The 24,986-nt window shown below is 37.9% G+C and overlaps 1 protein-coding gene across 2 annotated transcripts; it reads left to right on the top strand.

The window, feature by feature from the left end:
- Positions 1-359: 359 nt before the first annotated feature.
- Positions 360-24,714, top strand: TMEM168 (transmembrane protein 168). Of its 2 annotated transcripts, none has more exons than XM_083860582.1 (5): positions 360-431; positions 3,552-4,826; positions 13,255-13,397; positions 15,786-16,060; positions 20,265-24,714. In XM_083860582.1, exons 2-5 carry the CDS (start codon positions 3,690-3,692, stop codon positions 20,810-20,812), a joined length of 2,103 nt encoding a protein of 700 aa, XP_083716708.1. In that variant the 5' UTR covers positions 360-431; positions 3,552-3,689; the 3' UTR covers positions 20,813-24,714. The 2 variants fall into 2 exon arrangements, with proteins under 2 accessions (XP_083716708.1, XP_083716709.1); XM_083860583.1 differs by lacking the exon at positions 360-431 and adding an exon at positions 670-1,820.
- Positions 24,715-24,986: the final 272 nt, after the last annotated feature.

Below are 24,986 nucleotides of genomic sequence, written 5' to 3'. Positions count from 1 at the left end.
CTGAGCAGCACTGGCACTCAGACTCCTCTTGTTTTGCCTCTCGGCCAGGGCAGGTGTTACCGTGATCCAGAACCTTTCCCGCTGTTCGCTCACCTGCCTGCGAGGCCCAGTTCAAAACGGGCATTTCCAACACCGAGTCGGGGAAACGCACTCGGAGTAAGTGCACATAGTCACGCCGAGCCACAGGCTGCGGAGGGCTCAGTGTGCCTTTCAGTCCTGATTTAAACACAGTTTTCCCGCTTCCATGCCTAAGCACCATTTGACGCTGTTTATGGGTTTGGCTGGGTTTTTTCATAATTCTATCCGGCCGCGCCCTGGCGGCGCGGCGGCGTTTGAGCCTCGGCGCGGCCCGTAGCGGTAAGGGCCGCGCTCGGGTTGGGCATGGCGGCGGCCGGCGCGGGGGGCGGGAAGGTTCCGGGCCGCCTGTTGAGGTGAGAGCGGGGCGGGCGCGCCGCGGGATCCTCACCGAGGGCGGCCCGGCCGGGCGGACACCGCCGGGAGCGCGGGGAGGCTGCTCAGGGACCCCGCGGCGCCGAGCCCGCCGCCGTCACTCCCCTTCTCCGGCCGGGCCGGCCCCGCAGCTGCGGCCGGAACGCGCCCTTCCTTCCCCCGAACCATCCCCGCCGTGTGCGCCGTGACAGCAGCGGGAGAATAACGCAGTCCTTCCTTCACCGGGGGGTTAAAGAATAAATGGGAAGGAAAGTGGATTCACTGTTATAGATAGGTCTCACCTGGGCTTAACTACTGAACCAGCTTTGGGGGTTCGGTTGTTTTTTGAACTTTCTTAGATAAGTTGGGGTAAAACCTACATTGCGAGCAGTGTTTCCTTACATATAGGAAAGTTATTAGATAGTTTGGTCTCTAAATGTTAATGAGGCTCTAGGTTTTCCTTGAAATTATATTTGCAAAAGTTGACAAATACTTAAAAGTGGATGTCCACGTTCTGGTTTTAATCTAAATGTGATTTGATTGATGTGATGTGTAAGTGGCGTTCAACCCGAAACCTTAAAGCCATTTGTTTAAAACAAACACAACAGCATTACCCCCCTCCCAGGACTTTGAACAGTCCTTGTGTAAACAAAGTATTGACAGAAATTACTGGCAAATTGCTGTGTTCTAGAGAACAAATCAGTTATTGAAGTTTCTCCTTAAAATTCAGTTACTGTTGTCTTTTTATTTGGTAATAGCTGTGTGATGGGATACATTAATCATGAAAAAGCACCTTTTTTTCTTCATGAAAAGACAAAAATGTATTTTGGTTTAAAAATGCTAATGTTTAATAGTGTGGTTTAGAAGCAGACATTTTTGCTCGTTGGCTAGAAGGTGGGGTCAGGAAGAAGAGATTGCATTCATGGTCTGAGCTGTCATTTTGCAAATCCTTTGTGCCCAAGCAGATTTTGTGGAAGATTCCTTTGCAGTAGGGACAGACGTGTTGCCCCATTTATTCCCCCACCTCAGCACGCAAAGCAGCTGGTGGAGCAGGAGCAGAGGAGTTCCTCTTTCATGTTTCTTGTGGTGTGCTGGCAGCAAAACCCCACTTTGCATGAGCTGACCCAATGAGAGTTGTGTTCTGTCAAGAGTGGCTTGCCTGGAAGGGAGTTTGCTACTGTTAACGATCCCACAGAAAACAATTTAGTGATCGCAGCAAAATTTTAAGCCAGGGGTGACACGGGAGCTTTGTCATTTATTCATATGCAAAGGGCTCATTCCTGCTGGCTTCTGGGGCTGTTGTCCAACTGAACCTTGACTTGGAGGGATTCCAGACAGGCTCAGAAATCCAGATAAACCGAATGGGATGGCAAATGTTCTTCAGAGTAGCAGTAATCACGGGTCGGTGCTGTGGGCTGAAAGGGGATGGGAAATTGTTTCTCTGGAGTCATGGTTTGACTAGAGAGAGCCAGGTGGCGGGGAGGACATGTGTGGCAGCTGAAATAAATTATTCAAGTTGTCCATAAAATGAATGTTGATTGTACTACAAGAAACACTGAGATTCAGAAACACTGAATGCAGTCAGTGCTATGAAACCTAAAGTATCGTGATCTGGAATATGAAAGCTAATTCACGTTTGTGTTATCTGTATAATGAAGAAACAAAAGGGTGAAACGAATGGAAAGTACCTCACAAAATGAGGAAAGAGATATTGTGAGATTTTAAGCATCCAGGCAACTCAGAATTAAGTCAATATCTGTAAAACACTAGTAATAATGAATGCTATGAAAACTCACAGTTAAAATCCAAAGAAATTTGAACTTACAATAACTTTGCTATGGTATGTATTCTGCTTCAGGTAAACACATTTGTAATGCATAGTTCTTCTGAGTAATATCTGCATTGTTGTTGGGTATATAACATAATTTGAAAATACATGTTACCAAAAAGTAATTTAAACAATAGGATTTCTTAGGCCTAGTTCTTCTCTTCAGCAATTACTTAAGCTGGTTTTACTCTGCATGTCAGTCTTCAAATCAACCAAAACTTATGGGCAAAGCACTCAATTCACTTTATCATTTGTTGTTCACTGGTTTAAAAAATGAAAATGAAAAATTCAAGAGAGAATAAGGTCTAAATTTTGCATTTGAGTCAAGGTGTCTTTTAACACTTCCCCCACCATTATAAATAAAAGCAGTAAGCTATAGTCTAGCACTAAATGTTCTTGGCACACTGGTTTCTCTGTCATACTAGTAACCCTTCAGAAGTTTCTGTAAGATCGACAATTAGTTAATTACTTAAAAAATTATAGAGGCTACATGGAAGTCTTTTTATGTGTTGGAGACTCTGCCCATAACATTACAAAATGCCCCTTAAAAATACTACTGTCTCTTCCCAACTATATTAAAAAGAAAATCACATCAGTTAAATGGATCTGAGTAGGAGGTGCTTGTGTTCTAAATGTAATATTTATTCTGATCAGTTTGTTTGTTTTCTTCTTTTTTGAGGAGGGGAGAAAATGGCTTGAAGGGGTGCAGATGAAGGCTTTGATTTTACATTAGGAGAAATCTCTGAAAATCATGCCAACCCAGTTGTTGCATCTGTGTGTCCACTCTCCTTTTGTGAAATGGAGATAATAATGTCTTTTCTGCTGTGGGTTATGCTCATTAACTGAATGGGAAGTTCTTTCTGTAAATCATATACTTATTTGACTGCTAAAAGGACATCTTGCAAAGCATGCTGAAAAGATTTAATATAAAGTGAGAACATAATAAATGTAATGGTTAAATAAAAGAATGTTTTAAAATAATTATAAAATGTTCTAGAAGCAAGTGGCTATCATAGAGGGGTTTGGATATTCGTAGATATCTAATATAGATACCTAATCAATGAGTTTTGTGGAAAACTTCCCAGGCCAGGATTGTTTTCCCCTCATTCAAGTTTTGAAATAAAGTTTATGGAGAACCTATTTTATCTTGGTTTTCACACTTAATTGGTCTTTTTTAATGTGGTTTTTTTTACTCTAGATATTAAACTTTTGTGAGATGGGATGAGTCATCTTTATGTTCTGTATGTTTAAAAGGAATTGTTTGCTACTAAAACTTTTCTTAATTCTCTTCCAGCTCTTCCAGGACATCCAGGATTCTGGACCACTGTTACTGAAATGATATTACAGAAGGCAGCAGCTGCATTGTGTTCATTGGATGAAACCCAAATATTTACTGTCAGTGGAGTGGGTGAAGCCCCTAACTGCAGTTTAGATGTGTAGGTCACTGCGTTACTGTGTTAGTCACTGTCTCTATGCAGCAATGACAAGGCTAGAAGAAGCAAACAGAGAAGTGAACATGCACTCATCAGTCAGATACCTTGGTTACCTTGCCCGAATCAACCTGCTGGTTGCCATTTGCATGGGCCTTTATGTCAGGTGGGAAAAAACTGCAGATGCACTGATTTTGGTAATATTTATTCTGGGACTCTTTGTTCTTGGAATTGCCAGCATACTGTACTACTATTTTTCAATGGAAACAGCAAGTTTGAGTCTCTCCAATCTTTGGTTTGGTTTTTTACTTGGCCTTCTCTGTTTTCTCAATAATTCCGCCTTCAAAACGGATGTGAAAGAAGAAGCTACAAAATATTTGCTTCTCTCTGCCATTGTTTTAAGGATATTATGTGCTTTAGTTGAGAGGATTTGTGGTTGTGTCCATCACCGACCAACTCTCCTGACAACAGTTGAATTTTTGGAGCTAGTTGGATTTGCAATTGCCAGCACAACTATGCTGGTAGAAAAATCTGTAAGCATTATTCTGTTGGTCTTGGCTTTGGCCATGCTGATTATTGACTTACGTATGAAGTCTTTTTTGGCAATTCCAAATTTGGCAATTTTTGGAGCCATTGCATCCCTGCTCTTTTTTCCATCACTCAAAATCCCCACAAACCCTTTTGCCTTGGCGTGTTTCTTCAGCTGCCTCATTTCAGATCCCCTTCTCGACGTTTACTTCAGTGGACTTTCTGTTACTGAGCGATGGAAGCCCTACCTGTACCGGGGTAAAATTTGCAGGCGGCTTTCTGTCATCTCAGTTGGAGTCATCGAACTGATCTTTTTCATTCTTGCAGCCTTTAAACTGCGTTATTTGGATCTCTGGTATTTTGTGATACCTGGATTTTCTATTTTTGGAATTTTCTGGATGATCTGTCACGTTATTTTTTTCATAACTCTTTGGGGATTTCACACAAAACTAAATGACTGCCACAAGGTGTACTATACTCATCGTGCAGACAACAACAGCCTGGACAGAGTCATGGCATCCAAAGGAATGCGTCACTTCTGTTTGATCTCAGAACAGCTGGTATTCTTCAGCCTTGTTGCCACTGCTGTTTTGGGAGCCGTCTCTTGGCAGGTAAATAATAATCTCTTTATCTTGGTCTCCTCTTGACAATAATCCTGAGAATCGCTGCCTCCATAAAATTCCTAAAATTTGATGGTGTGCTGTGGGTTAGCAATTCAAAGTTGGAATGTGTGGCTTCACTGTCATGTGTTTTGAACTTAAAACGTTGAGCTGCCTTGACTGTGACCTGTTAAAGCAAGTGCAACTTACCATCTTTCTTATGGTGGCAGCATGGGAAAAGGTAATGCTTCCAGGGGAAAAGAGGTGAGCAGAGTATTTTGCATCTACCTACTTGGGAAATTGTTTTGCTTTTGAATTCATTGTGCCGTAAAATTTCTTTTCAAAATAAATCACTCTGTTAAACCCTAGTAATGCTCACTAAATCTAGGGCTTTTGTTGTGGACTATTTTAATTAGATTGAAATGTATTAAATAATGTATTTTTCAGTAATTTTGCTTTGCTTTTAATCAATTACGTGGAATCAGAGATCAGCTGCTAAACTGATAAATTGTTGGTTTAACATGAGCTTTAAGTGTCTCACTTTCAAATCTAGTTGTGCACCCCAGGATATGGTATCTGAAAGACCAGTCATTAAAATCACACAGTGTCCTTTGACTTTTCTTTCCATTTATGAGTTAAGGATGTTGTCTTCTGTAAGGAGAAAGCATACATTTCTTTCAGAATGTTAGTTCAGTGCACAAGTTAAGACACGTGGTGTATTAAGACACATGGTGTGTTGTCATAGTTGCAGCAGGGCAGTCAGTGTCTGTTTTCTTTTTCAAAACAACAATAACAATTAATTGTGGGTCCATTCACCTCTTACCCGAATTGCAAACATATATTAATATATAGAAAATATAATTTACAGTAGATCAGATTTACAGACATGCCTTTGTAGTGTTTCCAGAACAATTTCCTGCCCGCTCTTGTAGAATTTCTAATCCTGCAGATTTTCTTACATTAAATAACCTCATGGATGAACGGTATTAAAGAAGTTAGTGGAAGATGAAATTAACAGTTACTTTGTAAGGTTCTGTGTTGGGGTTTGGTTTGTTTTGGGATTTTGTTTTTTTGTATGAAGAATATGAAGAGTTTAGCAGACAAGCCTGCAAGAAACACTGGGTAGTTTTGCTTTTTTTTGGAAGATTATCATCACTCACAGCTATGGTGTTTGGACTTGCAGGAAGGACAGAAGGAAACAGAACCAAAAAAGTAGAGATAATAAACAATAAACAATCGGTTCAGTGCAAAAGTTGAGAGGAATCAAATTGGCAAGACTTGGAGCCAGGCAGGTAGGAATTGTTCCCCATATGGTGCTGAGCTCTGGGGCTGTGTATCTTGGCATACCACGTGTGCCCCATGGTTGTAGAGGCTCAGGAGGAAGCTGGACAAAATTCACTGGGACCTGTGTACTATCTGGAAACCACATCTGGCTCAGGAAGTTCTGGAGCCACTAGTGGTTAAAATACTCAGGAAACATGTTTGACCTGTCCTTACAGTGTTTCCTAGGCATCCATTTGGCCTCTTTAGAGACCAGATATTCTTCTGGATGGACCTTTGGTGCAGATTAATACAACCATTCATACATTCTTGCATTAAGGAAATTTTTTACATTTTACATTTATGTTTTTAATGTATTTTTCTTTAGAGTTTCTTAGGAATGCCTTGGGCACCGCTTCCTGAAAATGTGTTTGTTCTTCAAAAGATCATTTAAAACATTTTTTGCATGTGTAGGATGAGCAATTTTCTGTCTTTGCAACATTAGTTTGGGATTTCTGTAGTTGTTCCAGTATGCGTGAATTATATTTGAAATCTCTTAAATGTACCTCTAAGGTGAAGCATTTTTGTTTATACCTTTTTTCACCACTGAAAACTTGTTTAATTATAGTGCATTTGATAAGAGAGGTGGTTTGAAATCACTTTGTGGTCTGCCATTTGACCTCCTGTGAACAGAATTGCTAAAAAACTGGGCCTTGGAAAGGTGCTTCCTAACAGTCAGCTATAAATAATGAGCAATAGCTTATGAAAAAATCTCATCTATAGCCAGAAATGGAAAGGTGGGAAGTGGGGGTTCCCTTTCGTAGAAAATGTTTTGTAAGCTTTATATATACCCTCTTAACAATTCTAATATCTGTAACATCTGTGTTTTGTATGAATCCCATGTATATGAAAAGTCAAGACCTAAAACAGGCTAGGTACCTAGTTATTGGTGTCTAGAAGTATCTTTTTTATTAAAATTGCCAGAAAAATATCAAATCTCCTTTTGTGGAAAGGTTTTAAAGTGAGGTGTATTAACTTGCTGTAGCAGAGAGAGTGGTTTTCTTATTGATGCAGAGCTGCTGAGGCTAAAAGTCCTGTTAGCCAAAGACCTTTCTTTAAGGGGAACATAGCCTTTGTGAGAAGACAAGGGTTCAAAGTCTCTGTTCATGGTACTTGGGTATGTGCTTGGGGAGAACTGTAAAAGTAATGTGTTAAAGTTGGGTGCATTGAAAAATGGACTAACAGCTGTTCTTTCAGTGGGGCATGTTTCAGCTGGGACATGGTGTACTTCTGAGAATAACCCTTGTTGTAGCTGCAGAGGAAAGACATCTTGTCCTGTTCGTAAAAATATACAGACATTTTCTTTGCAGAATCTGCAGGAAATGGTCAGCACCTGCCTTTGCATTTGTCTGAGTAATTTCAGTCAGATCAATAGACTCTTTAGCACCAGCTTATTTCAGCAATTAATCATGTGCCTGTTCGCAATTAGGCCCTTGGACTGGACAAGATCCAGAAGAAGTCATGCAAATGACTCAGATATTTCTTCTTCAAGAATCCAATAAAATGATGAAAAATTTGCAGATGAAGAGCTTGTAATTTTCAGACAAAGATCTTGGAAAGGTTTGGGGCACTCTTTTTCTCAAAAACTTAAAATCAGATTTTGTTAAGTGCTCTATGCCAAGGTACCTACAGGTTTTCTGAATTACTGGCCAAAGAATTATTATCCCTGGAAGGATTGTGTTTAATATTACCAAGTGAAAAATTAACTATGTTAGAGCAGGTAAAGTAATGGAATTAAGTAGTTTCAGTACATTATTCTTGGTTTTAGTGAATTTTATGGGTTAGTAAAATAATAATATTCGTTACATGCTTGAGTACTCATACTTAAATGGACAGTACCATTTAACTTGAATTACTTATAAGAGACAAAATAAGTTTACTGTGTGAATGAGTATTTTCCTGTTTGGGGAAGAGCTAATGATTTTGTAGTTTTTATTTTGGTGTAGTTGCCTGTATAAATAGTAACATCTATATTTACTTAGACATACTTTTATTAACAACACAGGTTAAATAACTTGAATGCAAATCATATCCAGGCTTTCTCCTTCTCTTTACCTCTGCTTTTCTTCCTGGCTTGTACTTTTAATCCAATCCTTCTCAGGCTTTGCTTGCTTGGGGCTGGTTTTTTTTGTTGTTGTTGTTTTTTGGGGTTTTTTTTTCCCCTGAGGCCCTGCTGCATCCTCTGACCTCTTTCCATATTTTCTCAAATATCCATGCCACTCCTGCCTTTTTTCATCTGTCCGCCTGTTCATGTTTAGTTCCCCCTTTTCTTTTTGTCACTGACCGTTTTTCCCCTTCTTGCCAACTTGCCTTCAATACCTGTGCTTTGCTCTTATTTTAAAGACTTTTCTGTTGAGTTTATTTTTTAGTACCTTTATTTCCTCTTTTCCTACTCTATCAGCTCTTAAGCTGCATCCTAAGTCCCAGTCATTGCTCACTGCTTACCATTTCTTCTCAAACTCACCCTCTCTCATGTGTACTTTTGCTGCTTCTCTTCCTCTCTTGGCTGTGTGCTCAGCCCTCCTTGGCTCTCCACCTCTGCAGTCCTGTCCCGAGGGCTACCTCAGGTTGCCTGCTGAAATCCTCAGTGGCAGCACACCTTGCTGCTGTCACCACAGCTTCCGGGGCTCCTCAGTCCTGAAGGAGGTCTCTGGTGACAAGAGAAAGTATTCATTGTTAGTCTAAAGAGTCTATTTTGTGTTTAGCTTGCTGTCAAAATTTCATTAATTTCAGGATTCACTTGTATTTAAAAATATCAGAGTTTTTAGTATGTTTTTAAACTGATAACTGCTTGTGGGTTTGCTGGAACAAATGCACATAGATTAAAGCACAGGCTTTTCCCATGGTTAGAACCAGAGTCAGGGATGGGAAACACAACACATTAAATCCATCTGCCAGTGATTGTGAAGTGTTTTCTGCAAACTGTTTTCTAGATTTTTCCACTGCTGTTCCAATAGTCAGAAGTAAAGGATTATTTATTGATCTCTATAGACTGTCCATTCGGTAACTTGTTACAAGACTGTGTCCCCTGGGAGCTGGTGTACTTTGTAGTTTTACAAATTTTGTCTTTAAGCTTTTTTCTACCTGTAATATACATATCTTGTCCTCATTTGAAATAAGCTATTCAAATAGTTAGTTAGCATGTTACCCTTTTTCTCCTGAGCCTTCTCTGTCCTACAAGGTGTTCTTTTATACTTCTTTTGTTTGGGGGGTTTTGTATATCTCTGTGTGTCTGTGTATAAAAACAGGTTAATATTCTGCTTGGATAATGGAAAGCAGGGCAGTATTTTTGCTTGGAAATGCACAAGGGCATCTTTGTAAGCTTTCTCAGTTATTAGTCTGTTAGATATAATCCCAGGCATGCTGCTGTATGAGCAGTGGGTTGGACCAGACAATTTCCAGAGGCTCCTTCCAGCCCCAATCATTCAGTGGTCCTGTGATCATCTTAGTTGACATATGTTTAGTGTTTTCATTTCTGTTTTAAACAGAAGGGCTCTTCTCTAGGTCTTTGTAATTGACTTCCAATTTAAACTAACATTCTATGCATTTTGGTGTTTTTTTCGTCCAGTCACACATCCATAACTAAATACAGTTCCAGAGTTATTCTGCTTCAGACAATAGTTATTTTTTGACATGGAAGTTGTCCTATCCATGACTATAAAATGACATCTTGGCTGGAAAATTCCTCTAAATTCTTCTGGTATTCTCACTGTTACACTTAACAATAAACAGTGCTCAAAAAAAGAGAAAGTGGAAAGATACTACTACTACTAGTGAAATCTCACCAATCTTTTATTGTCTGTCATTTTACTCATAAGAGGCAAGAAGGAGATTTTTTTTTTCTTTTACCTTTTCTGTGTTATTTGAAATGAGACTTCATTGTTAATTCCTTTAGAACCAGACAAACAAAGGCAAAAAAACCCCAAAATAAACCAAACCAAACAAACCCCACTGAAGATTAAAAGATAAAATGGTTTCTCATGGGTTTTTTTAGTAGGATTGTCTAGATGGTCCCTGTCTTCTGTTTGTTTTTTGAGCAATCTGTCTGGAATCAGTGGGTACTTGGAGTTCAGGGATGTACTGCAGGCTTACATTACTAGTGCAATTGAAAACAATGAAAATGGGTTGAACAGATGAAAGAACAAAATCCTTTTCTGGCTTTGCCTGTGCATCCATGGCCATCTGCTGCATTAAGGACCAGTCGTGAGATCTTTGGGATTTAATAAAGCACAGTTTCCACCTGGAATTTTAGCTGTTTATCTTAAGGGAGGAACGTCTCTTCAGTTTTACCGCGATTATTAAATCAGATCTTTTTTGCTATTTTGAAGTTCTTATTGTTTAGGTATTTTAAAATGTTCCAGTCATTTTTTTGCAGTGCTGGATTAAGATATTTTATTATCCTACTATATATTTGTTCTAATAATCAGTAATAATTTTTACATTTGTGACATATTTCTTCTAAATCGAAACTGTTGAAAAAGTGCTGACAGTAAGTGCCAGCGTCTTTACATTAGATAGATGTCTACAGATGTAAAAAATCCAACATTTTTCTATTCCACAGCATAAGATGGCCTCTAAAAGACAAAACAGTTGAAACCTCAGATGGAGCTGAGTTGATTCATAACACTATAGAGTTTATTTCCCATTCCTGTTATAGTATTTGGTACAAACTGCAAGCAAGATACAGAGCAAAATGGATCACCAAGATGATCCTTAGTGTTTCTACATGAGATCCTTATCTCACAAGTACTTGGGAATTTTCTTTGCCAGTGTCTTCTTATTAGTAGGAGCATTTTCAGTAATTAAATGTATTTTTTTTAGGAGTTAAACTCAGTCAGAGTGAGTCTTTGTGATAATTTCAATTTGTGATGTGGCAGAATGCTGTGGATTTAATAAGTTGCATGTGTTTAGGGGATTGGAGAAGTGCAGAGAGTATTTAGAACAAGATGGCATATTGTAAGAAAGCTACAATAAAATTGATATAAAGCAATATTATAATAGTATTATTTAGGATATTATGATCACTCTAGTTTTTATGGGCAAATGTATTTTTTATTTTGCAATATGTTCACTGTGATCAAAACACTAATGCAATATAGGAGCAGTTTGCTCTAGCAAAGTTGAAGAAAATATATTTATATGTGGTGGAAAAGCTGAACTTGTCACAAAAATACTTCCCCCTTTTTTTTTTTTGTAACTTCAAACACATTACCCTTCTGGAATCTACAGTTGGAAAACTATGTCTCCAAGTCTTGAAATTAATTTAGCCAGAAAACTCCACTCTTTCATCAAAGTCTTATACTTCATAAGGTTTCTACAGGTAAAATTCTAACCAGAGCTTTTTAAGTTTTTGTTGCTGCCACTCAGAGTCTTTTTCAGAGTGCCTTGGGGAAACAGAGCAACAAAAGGGAGTACTTGCTGCTGAAACATTTGAAACAGAAATTATATTTCCTTAGTTAAAGGATTTCTTTTCTCCACAATGACAACAAAACAAATTGAGGTGGTACTATAATAGTTACAGTGTTTTAAGTTTTCCTGTCTCCTGGTGATTTCAGGTAATTAATGCTGTCAGTTATTATCAGATTCTGGTGTTTATTTGTGATTAGATGTATTGCTGTCACCATTTCAAGGCCACATAGGTGAGATCCTTCAGAAATATGATAGGACTCTTTTTGAAACCAGGACAGGTAGCAAACTATTCTTTCTTAGCACATTAGATGGCTAAAGCTGTTCTTTCAGGCTAAGTAATTTTGTTTAAAAACTGAATGTAGTTGAGCTAGTGCCATGTGCCAGCAAGATCTGGGTTGTTTTAGGTGTCATTTTTTTCAGTATAATATACTTTCCATGTTATTAATAGTGTTGACTTTCTGTTAAGTTGAACTACCAGTGTCCATCAAGTCACTGAGTCTTACACAGTAAGGCAATATCCAGATTAAAAAAAATAGTAATAAAAAACCATTATTATTGTAGATTTGTACAAAGAGGGTGAATAAAACATAGAGGGGACCAGAGACCCCAGGATTCTTCTCAAGACAGAAATCTTTAGCTATATATTTACTTCCTTTGCTACATAGAAAATGTCAATATTTAACAAATGCACCGTGGATATTAAAGTTCTTGTTTAATTGTATATTATAATACTGTTTCTGTCTTTTCTAAAGCATTTAATACCTCATTAAACCCATTCACATCATGCTAGAATAATTAAAATGAATCTTTATCTGTTCTGCCTCTCAAAGACGTGGCATTTCAGAACCCCATATTTTATCAGTACTAGTGGTTGAGATGTAACTGTTGAAACTTCTTGTTTGGTTGGTTTTACAGAAATCAGCTGTGTATTAGTAAGTGTAATATTTTCCAAAACTACTTTTTCCCTATGAAGCAGGAAAGCTCAATATAAGCTGTTAGCCCTGTGAATGCTATCAACTCCTGTAGAGGATGTTCCTTTACTTGTCTGGTATTTATGGAATTGACAAAGAATTATCTTTTCAATTGAAATAATGTTCACAAATGATCTCAGAATTCATCTCTTGTGTGAAACATAGTATTCCTCGAGTTAAATGTATATTTTTAATGATCATAGAATGGCTTAGGTTGGAAAAGACCTCTACAATCATCACATCCAGCCATTAACCCAGCAGTGCCAAGTGCAGCACTAAACCACCTCCCAAGGCATCACATGTAAACATCTTTTAAATACCTCCAGGGATGGATGCAATACAGTGTGCTGTCATCTGCTGCTAGATACATGATATCTGTGCTGTATCTTACTGATTAAGGCCTGACTCTGCAGATGCTTACAGATCTTATTTTATGCACACAATTAGTTGTGTGGCATTTGATTTTGTTGCCTCAGTTGGCAAAACAAAGCTATGATCACAATTCTTACAGCTAAATTCTGTGCTGTCAGTGTTTTCCAATGCATTCCTTTCAGAAGAGTGATCCTTGCTTACCAGCCACCTTCTCCCCAAGCTTTTAATTTGTCTTTACAGCAATTCACCATGTAATATGTGGGAAAATAAATATACATGACCAGTAATACTTTGCATATCTCTCCCAATTATGTGGGATCAAACAAAGGGATTTTCATACAATGCCTAAATCTTAATTTTCTTTTTAGCCAACCAATGGGATCTTCATGAGTGCATTTCTCATCGTTCTGCCTTTGGAGTCCATGGCTCATGGGCTTTTCCATGAACTGGGAAACTGCTTGGGAGGAACTTGTGTTGGGTATGCTGTTGTGATTCCCACCAACTTTTGCAGGTATGGTTACCATGCATTTCAGCTTCACAGTGTGCAAATGTACTGTTTGCTCATGGAGCCAATGCAGTGCTGCTGCTTGGATTTTTCAGCAATTAAATACAAATTCAAATAATAGGCAGATATTCTAGTTCTCCTTTTTCTCACCCTAGAATGAGTAACTCCACCTTTCTATCGAGGTAATTTGCTTTTAGAAAGCTGATGAGCACAGCCCAGCTGTGCATGGGCAGATTTCACAATCCATGTCTCACGCAAAGGAAAACTGGGGCATTTGACTGAGACCAGGTATCTTACATGAGGAGATTTAATAATCCAAACAGATCAGTTAAAAATAATTTTGAATTCAATTAAATAAGGCAGTGTCTGCATTTAAAGTTCATTAAAATTAGATTTGCAAGTGCAGGCACTACATGTCATGGTATTGGTGTTGAGACTTGGAAGCTGATTTTTGTTCCAATGTAAATGTTCCATATGAGAAATGCATGATTGTAAAGAGATTGTACTATTATTATTTGCCCATTTTTGTGTTTTTCTTAAAAGCTTTAAACTTGTAAATACTGCTTTTGCCATAAAATTAAAATCAGTGTGTGCACATTTTTTTGTAAATGATAAGCAAAAGCTATATAAATTATCTCTTCAGGTTACAAGAAAAATAGAGTAGTAAGTTGAAATGAGAGGCTTCAAAATAGAACTGCCTGATTTACGCAGACTTCGCAGTATGTCTATTGGATTTAGTGGATAAGGAAGAATTTAACATCAAAGAAACCAAAGATAGTGTGCTAATCTTAGGTAACTGTATCTTAAATATTGTAAAAAACAGTCTTTCAGCTGTGCACCCTTAAAAAAATCCATGTCAATTATTATTACAGATTTGAAAACAGATTTTCAAAATTTACATTACAATAAAAATAAATGAATTTTGTTTCCATGGTAACAATTTAATTCATTCATTGTATTATATTATTCTAGCACAGGCAGTTCCCCCTAATTTTGAGCAAATGAGATACTCTTGAACAACTGTTTAGGTCCTGACAGAACTAAACTTCCTTATAAACAAAGCTTGACTGTTTCAGTGATAGATCCTCTCTTCACTTGCTGAGACAAACAGTAATGATGAGCTATTCAATGTAGCTATACCAGTGGGATATTAATTTTAATAAAAGCCCTAGACAGGTGAGAAGGTGCAAAATTTAATTAGCTAGACCAATAAGGAGACTAGGTAGCTTTACACACTGACTTGCAAACAAAATACATGAAGAATACACACATATATACATATATAGGGAAAAAAACCCTATATTGTCATGTTTTGTATTGTAGAGTAAGACTTATCTCCATCTTATCACCCAGAAAATCTCTCCATGTCTGTAACTGAGCATAAATGAGGCTAATTTGCCCCAGCTGTCAGTCATGTTCCTTTTCATTACCCTTATTACTTCAGCTGAGGAGTGATGAATGCTTTTCTCTTTCTGAAAATATATTCTGAAGAGCGCTCCCCTAACTGGATGTCTTGCAAGACCAAATTTCCTATTATTATGATTAAGGAATAGCTATGTAGACCTAAAAAAAAAAGCGTATTTTTATTTGATATTTTATATACTTTATATATTTGGATTTATTTATTATATATTTTTATATATTTTATATAAAATATAGATAACAATACAAATAAAATTCATTTTTGAACCCAGGGACTCTTTTTTATTTTCTTAGATATCCATATTCATATCTCTGTAGACATAAACATACATACATGGTTTGTTCCAGGTCTAGTTTCTAACTTTCTTAAAACTGATTTTCTAAGCTGTGAATACTATAATCTGAAACACATTTCTTATGCTGAAAGAGCAGCATCAGAACAGCACAAACAAGAAAGAATTACTGTATTTGTGTGAGTTCTGTATTTCAGAGTATCTGAGCAAAGTGTGTGTGTGGATTTCTCTTTTGTCCATTGTTGGAAACCAGTTTGCATTATGGTTTATGCAGATTAGCACTCATTTTCCCTGCACTTCTTTCTGGCTGTTCATGAAAAAGTGCCTGTGTGAAGGCAGTGCTCCTCAGTGGGACTTCATGAAATTGTTGGAGCCTCCCTTCTTCCCGTCACAGCTTCCTTCTCTCCCTCTGTCTTCTCAGTTGCAGGAATAGCATAGGGCTGAGTAAGGACTATGCTTTGAATTGAAGTGTGACAGAAGGGAGGTAGTGATCGCTCACTCAAATATAGTAATTTGAGTTGTTTATAAACAGTAAATTTAAAGTCAGTTCGAATTTAGAACAGTGCTACCTCATAGCAGAGAAAATATGGACAGGGGAAAAAAATCACCAGTTACTAAAAGTCCACTAAGCATGAAATAATTATCAACCATAATCATTAGCTGCTCTCTTTCTCTTTAGTCCTGATGGCCAACCAACTCTTCTTCCACCTGAGCATGTCCAAGAGTTAAATCTGAGGTCTACTGGGATGCTTAATGCCATCCAAAGATTTTTTGCATATCACATGATTGAGACATACAGTTGTGACTACTCTACAAGTGGATTGACCTTTGATACCCTTCACTCCAAGATCAAGACTTTTCTTGAACTTCGGACTGCAGATGGACCCAGATACGATACCTACATTCTGTATTACAGTGGTCACTCACATGGCACTGGTGAATGGGCACTGGCAGGTAAGTTTGGAGGTGGTTTTTTTTTGTTAATTGTTTCAGTTACTGATAAATTTTCCAAATCAATTCATTAATTCTGTAGAAAATGATACTGTATTGCAAAACTTGTTTTTTGAGTGTACTTACTCTTGGATTGTTCAGAATGGCAAAGAAACATCAGTCTTTGGAGAACAGGTTTATAGAAGTTCCTGGCAGGAAGGGAAGAAAGGAAACAGTAATATTACAGAGCATGACTGTTAAGAGATTCAGAGACTACAAGAATTTGAGAAAACAAACCAGGTTGCAGGCTGACTACTTCTGCTAGTGGAGAGAATGTAGAAATGCAGAAACCCCTTTGGTATGCAGGTAAGTTATTGTTGAGAGGTGACTCTTTCCTTCCCTTGCATTGTATGACAGTCAGGTATGTTACTTCATGAACTATATGTCATTTTAGTATTTACTGACTTTAAAAAAAATCCTTCTACAGCCAGCTAATCTCACACTTATTCTCAAAATTGTCTAATATTGTTGACCCCAAATGTATTCTTTCAAGTTTAAACACAGTTTCACATTCCCCCTGATTTTCCTCCCACATGATTTTGTATTCAACAAGTTCATTTTAAAAATTGCTTTTTTCCCTGAATAGAAATGAAAATGGAAATTACACAGTCCTGCTCTAAAGACAGATTTTTCACTGTATTTTGAGGAATATTTGTTCACTGTAATGAGCAAGCATAATCTTTTCTCGTTCCTTGGACATGACAGAGTGCATTCTGAGTGTTCTGTGACACTGTGTCAGTTAGACTGTCACAAATAACTGCATTTATGTTCTTAAGATGTGCTTTGCTTCTTTTTTTTTTTTTTTTTTTTTTGTAAAAAGCAGAATCAGTAAAAGAGACAGGCAGCAGATACACAATTCACACTAGAAAAGCAGGTCTTCAAACATATAACAAACCTTGTATTGTAAAAACAGGTATGATTTGCTAACATCGTAGACTTCGGGAATGATTGTGAGCATAGTGTAGCCTCAAGACTGTAAACCTCTGTTTAAAGGGCCAGTTTAATGCCTTGTCTTATGCTTGGTGTAGACTTCACCATTTCTCCCTTTCTTGGCCCATTTGTTTGGTAAACTTAATGAAGTTGTCAAGTCATTGCAAGGTTTTGCCTTGCTCTGCTGCTGTAGGGAACTGAGGTCACTGTGTTCAGAATGGGAATCTCATAGTAAATACATGGAAAATTTGTAGCTTTTTTCTTCCTGGGATAGAATTAATTCTCTTGGATAGCACTTTGCCTGTGAGCTCCAGGCTTTTTGTCAGCAGTGGTCTCTCCAGGTGCAGCTGCCCTTCAGTAGGGCATGCCCTTCAATGTGTGCTCATGGTGAGGTGGGTGTTCAGGCACGGTTTCCATCTGGAGGCTCTGTACCTGTTCTGGTGCAGCTCCATCCCTGAATCTTTAGACCTGCTGAAGAGCAGTGTATTTTTTCTCGAGGGCTTTATCTGTATCAGGGATTTTAAAAAGCCACGGTGAGCTTAATGCGAGTGGGGAACTACAGTGTATGTAGGGTGGCCAGATGACTTCTCTGAGAAGGGGGTGGTTTGTCCATAAGAGCAGCTGCCACCCTGTGCAATTGCTGAGTGTGTCCACACCTTGTGTGGAGCAGACTGTCAGCAAAACTCCACCTCCCACCTGTGCTCCAGCCAGCAGCATAGTCAAAGTCAGATTTCTTGCATGTATAGAGCCAAATGTTGCTATAAAAATTGGACAGCTTCCACACCTAGTCACCCTGGAGTGTGACTGGGGAGTCCAGGTCTCTGTACAGTATAGGTAGCTGTAACCTAAATTAATACCTAGCTTTTAGGATAAAGGCCAAGATAACTGTTAAAACTTTCAGTGATGAAAGATACTGTGTAAATACAGTGGTATTCAACTTTCTCACAAAGCTCCTTTTCAGTTCTCTGTCCAACCTCATCTTCAGCTTCTACTTGGATACATGTTAGTCACATTAAAGAGAAGAACAGGCAGCTGTCACAGGTCTTGCATGCTTTTTCTGTGATTAGTTTTAGTTAAATTATGGAGTGTAACGTGATCCTCCTTCCAGATATCACTGCTCCCACGTGTAACTCAAAAGTATACAGTGAAAAGATAAAGGCTGTTTGACTGTAATTGTGCCCCATGTATTGGACACTGGTGTTTTGTGACAGATAGAACCTTGGTCATCAGTTCCAGTAATGTGTACTGTCCTGTAACCTGTAAAGAGGATGATAAGAGGTAACAACAATGAAACAAAACATTCATCTGATTGAAAAAGTAGTTTCTCACTGCTGGTTTATGCCATGGTACAGCCCAGCAGTAGCAGTGTAGTCTTTGCTTTGTAATGACATCTTTCAAAAGAGGCTTACTGAATTTATTAATTCAGTAATGATGTTTCTCTGTTGTTGGAAGCTGAGATACAACACAGTGGTGTATAAAAGAAACTGTTAACTAGTCATGCATAAAGTATGAGCAGTCAAACAACCTGGGAGGTCATGTTGTCTGAGAGAAGGCAAAGGCATGAGCTGGGATAATAAAGCTTTGCTCTGTTCCTGAAAGTGTTGGTGTACCTGTTGTCCTGCTAAACCTGCCAGAGAGCCAGAGGTGGCCAGACACCTGCATTTCTTACACAGCTTGGTGCCTAAATCTTGTGTTGGCTGATAAACCCATGTGTTTTGAGGTCCACAGGGTTGGAAGCCAAGCATATGTTTGCTTGTGTCTGTGAAGGATGACATGGGGTTTTTTGGGTGATTCTATCCAATGTTGTTTTGAAGTCACCTGCACTCCTACATAGCTAAACTTAAATAAAGTTTATTTATAAGCCTTTAAAATGTGAACAAATAAAGAAAATTTTATAGACAATTCACACGGAAGGTATACCTAGAAAAGGGAAATTACTTCTATATAAGTCTCTGCAATAAGTCTACAGTAATTTGAGGATCATATACCAAGACAAGTCATTACTTTAGGTTTGTATCCTAGAGATTTTCTTTGGTACTAATTTTTCCAGTTGTTCATTTTCTTGGAGAAAGGTGCAGCTCTGTAATTTTGCTTTTATTTCAACTGCAGTAGCATGCACAACCCTTTAATTCTGAGATATTAATTTGAAGCACTTTTTTGTCTACCCTTACAGGTAGAACTGTAAGAGCTGAAATACGCAGCTAACAACATTTTAAACACTGTTTAATTATATTCCATAGTCAAAAACCACTCAGGAATTAAAATTCAGTTATTTTAAATAAACCTTTGTTCTTCTTCACTTTTTTTAAGCTGATATTTTCAAACTAGAGTGTTTTTGTTGTAAACCTGTATCATAGCTTCAACTAGCCAAAACCAAGACCAGTTCTTTACTTTAATATCACTGGGGAGACAATGGAGAGTTACTCACTTGTTTGCAAGATGTTGTCTTTAGGTACCTGAGTCTGCTTTTCAAAGCTACACTATAGGTAACGTGTAGCATTTAATTTCAATCTCCTCTTTCAAAGTGCTGTTGGAGCAGGAGCTGAGAGAGAACATGAGTTGTGCACTAGTTACAAGGGTCTTCTGACCTGACAGGAAAAAAATTGTGGAAAAATTCCTAAGAGATTTTTGTTTCATTGAGTTACAATTCAATACCAGTTTTCTTGAAGCTCTAAAACAGCTGTCTCTATAGAGAGAACCTCTTCATTCCTGGTCATGCGAATGTCTGTGCTTGCATGTGGTTTTTTCATTGTGCTTTGAAACTGTTTTGGTTCCCAGCATTTAAAAATATATTTTCTTCTAAATTCATCTCTTAGAGGAGCCTTTTTTAATAGTCATAAAAACGCATTAAAAAAGAGTCCCATTCCTGTTCCTAAAATGATTAAGATTTTAAATAAACTTTATTTCCGAATTTTTTTTCTGTTTTTCTGTATTTTCCAGATTTCTTCAATTGGCTATAATTTCTTTCACTCTGTAAATGAATTCCTTTTTTTTTATTGGTGGTGGGTTTTCTTTCTAATCAAGGGTAAGTTAATGGATTCATCTGCCACAGCAAGTCAGTTAATTCCTCTAGAGAGATACACAACATTTACAGACAGAAAGGGTAAATTGAAAACATCTGTTATATCTGTTCAAATTGTTCAAGTAAGGGATTCTTAGAACCAGTCAAAACAGTTAAAGTTCTGCGGAAGTTTCTGTTTCTTCATCCTGATATTAAATCTTTTTGTCCTTGTGGCAGGGGGTGATGCTTTACGACTTGACACGCTGTTGGAGTGGTGGAGAGAAAAGAACGGCACTTTTTGTTCTCGACTGATCATTGTTTTAGACTGTGAGAACTCTCAGCCTTGGGTTAAAGAAGTAAGAAAAGTAAATGACCAGTATGTTGCTGTGCAAGGAGCAGAACTGGCCAGAGTTGTAGACATCGAGGAAGCAGACCCTCCACAGCTTGGTGACTTCACCAGGCAATGGGTTGAGTACAACTGTAACCCTGACAGCAACATCAGCTGGTCTGAAAAGGGCCGCACGGTGAGAGCCGTGTACGGGGTGTCAAAGCACTGGAGCGACTACACCTTGCATTTGCCAACAGGAAGTGATATTGCCAAACACTGGATGATGTACTTCCCACGCATCACCTATCCATTAGTACATTTGGCAAACTGGTTTTGTGGTCTCAATCTGTTCTGGGTCTGTAAAGCATGCTTTAGGTGCTTAAAAAGGTTGAAAATGAGTTGGTTTCTTCCCACAGTGCTGGATACAGGACAGGGTTTCAAACTTGTCAAATCCTAATCAGCAACCAAAGAGAGAATGAAGTGAGAGCTCTGTGAACTTTCTCACTGTACCATACTTAAAACTTTTTCTATTACTATTTTTCTTTGAAAAAGTCTGCTCTACTCAATTTATACAGCTTTCTGAGCAGCTACAGTATATGCAACAGTTAAAAATTGCAGTCTTAAACAGAAGAGGGTAAACTATGATATTTTGATATTTTTTTTACATGTATATGTGTAAGAGACTTATTTAATATGACCATGCATTTTGGAGACAGGTCACATGTTCATATGTCTTAGTTAAGGCAGCCTTTGTTTGGAGACACCAGTTTGATGGACAGGAGCTCCTGTGAATGTTACACTATGCTGATCTGTCATTTCTGTTCACTATACGGTTTAAATACAGGAAAAAACCAAGCTAATACTCCAATCAATTTGTGTCCTTGAAATTATATGGTGGGGTCACTGAGCCAAAAACCCCCAGAATATATAGCTACTGTATGTGAGTAGCTACCAAGAAGCTTTAGTGTTACTTGCTTTTACATCTTGTGCCCTGCCTCAGTTCTTTACTGCCATCAGTGGAAATTTGCCATTGTAAACAAGGAAATCAGACTACCCTCTAATGTTCTGATACTCCTTACATGGTGTGTGAGTAAAGTGAGTTTTAAAAACATTCAGTGTTACTTTCAACATAAAGTATCTTGCTGGTGATCTTTGACCATACATTCCCAGTTGCTAATTCATATATGGAATAAAAACTGCACTGACCATTTTTCCCTCACTTGTTAGGTGATTCTGAATTTCCCAGGCTCTTTCTAGTTTGTATTTTGAAAAGCTACTCTGAAGAAACAAACAAAACCCAAGGAATTTAACAAAGAAAATAATCCACAGATAAAAAATGGGAATACAAGTGTTCCCTTGCTTCCATGTTTATCTGAAGTCTTTTGTATGCCTAAGATCTTGATTTTGTGAAATTCTGAGTGCAGAGTTGGACCAGTGTGTTCATTATCTATTAAAACCACAAGCAAAGTTTGTTTGAATTGATTATTTCCTTAGGAGAAGAGGGAATCTTCAGTATTCCTGAGTGGATGGGACTCTAGAAATCTTTTCCTTCAGTCATAAAAGCTGCATGGCTTTTTTATGCCATTTTCTCAAGTACAGAAAACAAGGGGTGAAACAAGTAAGTGGCTAAGACAGTACAATTTGTGGTGGTTTATTTACATGTGTGTGTGCAATTCAGTAGGCCTACAGTTTACTTTTTTTTGTTTCCATCAGTATTTGAATAAAAGTATTAGCAAGTAGCTGATACTTGTCTGAAATATAACTTATATGTGTTTTTTAAATTTTAATACCTGCAAGTAGTATGTAGCTGCGTAAGTCTTTGCCATCATGGCTTTTTCTAATGCCATTTGAGCTCTTTAGCCAGCCAAGTCAGAGAATCTGCTAACAATGATACCCATCAGTAACTCTCGAAAAAAAATAATGAGAGCTACGACAGCCAAAGCAATTTGTACCCACCAACTTCAAAATGGTGATTTTCTCAGATCTACAAGTGGCAGCCACTCAGACAATATTGTTTAGCAAGACACCACACCACTTTCCTTTTCTCCATCCCCTTCTATTATGTGAAAAGGGGATAAAGAAATGAGAGATAAATTATATCCTTTGAAGAGTCAATGCCTTTGGGTCTTCTCTGAGTAAATGCTGTGATTGCAGCTCTCTCAGGGAATCAAGAGGTGGCTGTTGTCAATAAGGACAGAGGGTTCTCACACCATCTGACTTCAGGTATCCAACTTAAATTCCTAATGTGGGAGCCAGAGGTAGGAGCCATCTCATTTAAATTTAGGTGTCCAAAAGCCAGATACCTGAATCTATGCTAGTGACCTGAAGTGCTCCACTGCTCATTAGCAAGGAGAAGTAAATATTTCCAGAGGAAGATTGATTTGGTCTCCATTCTATGATAAATTTCCCTGTGATTGAGGGCATTACTTTTTTTTTTTTTTTTTTTTTTTTTTTTTTTTTTTGCTTTCCCGTGCCAAAGGTCGAGCAGGCAAATCCCTTATGTCTCTTGAATAACCTTAGAGCATCTCTAAGCTCTCCTCTGGAGCCTGAGCTGAGTACCTAAGCTGCTTGTTCAAGCACATAAACTGGATACTTGAAGTTGGGTTGAACAAGCACTCGTCAGGTTGCAGAAACGCAGCACTGCCTTCTGCAGAAGTCATCCATCAGATGGATTAATTGAATTCATTGAATGTCTTCCATTCCTGGTCATCAGCTCTTGAGTGCAGATCCATAAAGACTGCCTTTACATTTGGTTGTAAAATCACCATTGTTTTGACTTCTCTTTCAGTAAAAGTTCACTTGATTGCATCATAAACTCTTACAACTTGAGCCTTAGAACTTTCTAGTCAAGTCCCCATAAACTGAACACCTGATAGTAACCCTGTGAACATTCGAAGTCAAGAAGTTAGTCCTTTCTGTTCTGGAAAAGCTTTAAATATGGATCATAACACTTGCCACTAATTATAATTGACAGACCTAATGAGTAAATCTCTACCTGCTACTGTTACATTTTTATGGACATCATCTGTATCTTTCTGTTTGAAGGGAAACAAGAAAAGTGCTCCTGACCTCTCCTGAATCTGTGAGCAGGAATCTGCTATGCAGTGCAGTGATGGACTTAGGTCTGGGCAGAATAAATGCAGCAGTTAGTCCTGCTGTTTTGCTTCTGGATATTAAATGGTTTCCAACTTACTTATCAAAGTTAGATTTTTTTCTAGGATAGACTAGGTAATATTCAGCTGTTTGCTGAAGGGCAGATAAAGAGCTGAAAAATAGAGCAAAAATACTATTTGCAAAACTAATCATGTGTTTGCAGATTTATTTCTGTTTTCTCAATTACAGACCTCTGGTTTTCTGAATTTGAAGTAATTCTAACATGACCTAAGGTGTTCCTCCATCTGATTTTGTTACTGTTTTAAACAGCAAAGGCATGATGAAAATGCTAACTTGGAAAGAAATGTTTACAGCTGTTCAAATTATGAGGCCTTTTTGGACAAAGAGACTGTCATATTTTGAAGCACTATCAAACTAGGGCTGTGGATGATGAGGAATTCAACTGCATCAGTTCTTCACTTCTGCACTGACTCATATCAAGGCATCCTACAGTGACCCACATTCCCAGGTGGAATTTTCCTCCAGCTCTTGGTGCTTACACCTCTCCACAGGTCTCTGCCCAGCCTTGGGCATATGCCTGAGGGACAAACACTGGGAACTCCTGTAATCCAAGTGAGGAGTTATCCTTCTGCTGTTCCTGTATAAAAGACAGGGCCCGAAAGAAATCTAAATCTAATTCCAAAGAATATTACATATGCTATCAGTTATGTACAGTTTTGTTTAGTGGTAACGTGTACAAATTTTTGGGAAGAGAAAAACTTTTTTGTGAGGTTTGTATCTGTACTGTATATTCAGACATTTTGCCATAAAGTTTGTTATAAACTTGTGTCACAGCCTAATTTTATGTTGACTTCATTTCATTTACCTCCTGTATAGTATCAGCCTTGCTGAAATATGCAAATGCACTGAGTCCTACAAATGTAAGTCTTTAAGGGGTTCAAATTGTTTGTCCACAGTAGTATTTTTCTCTGAACAAGTATTGGAGAGGGGGGGTAAAGCCATTATTCTTCATTTTTGCACTACTAGAGTTATGTATTTGCAGTTCCTTATGCCTTGTAGTTGTTGTCCAGTCTTCAGTTCAAGTTTTTCCCAGAATAATTTTGTTTATTTTGTAAGACCATAGTTAATGCTGTGCTAGCAGTAAAGCGCCTCTGTTGCCAGCAAGAGACAATGAAATCAGATCAATTTTCTTGTTTATAAATACCTTTTGTGGGAGGATTTTTACTGAATATACAGTTTTTAGATATGTAAATAGATTTTTGAGTGTATTTGTGATACTACTTAAATATATTTTGCTCTTTTGGATGCTCATTTCTATTTCATTTTTTTGTTTTATGTCTTGATCACTTTCCAGATCTCTCCCTCTTGAATTACATGGGGGTTTGCTATACAACTTGCTTCACAGGAGGTTTTTTATAACTAGAAATTGTAAGAGTTTACAGAAAATAGAGTATTTTGAAAATACTCTAAGGAGTATTTTTAGTTTAATAATTCAATAGACATGAGAAATACTAGCC

The sequence above is a fragment of the Zosterops lateralis genome, assembly GCF_965231275.1.
Source record: "Zosterops lateralis genome assembly, chromosome: 4".
NCBI classification, from domain to species: Eukaryota; Metazoa; Chordata; class Aves; order Passeriformes; family Zosteropidae; genus Zosterops; species Zosterops lateralis.
The sequence above is the reverse complement of the archived record's forward strand: the minus strand, read 5'-3'. Positions and strand labels throughout refer to the sequence as shown.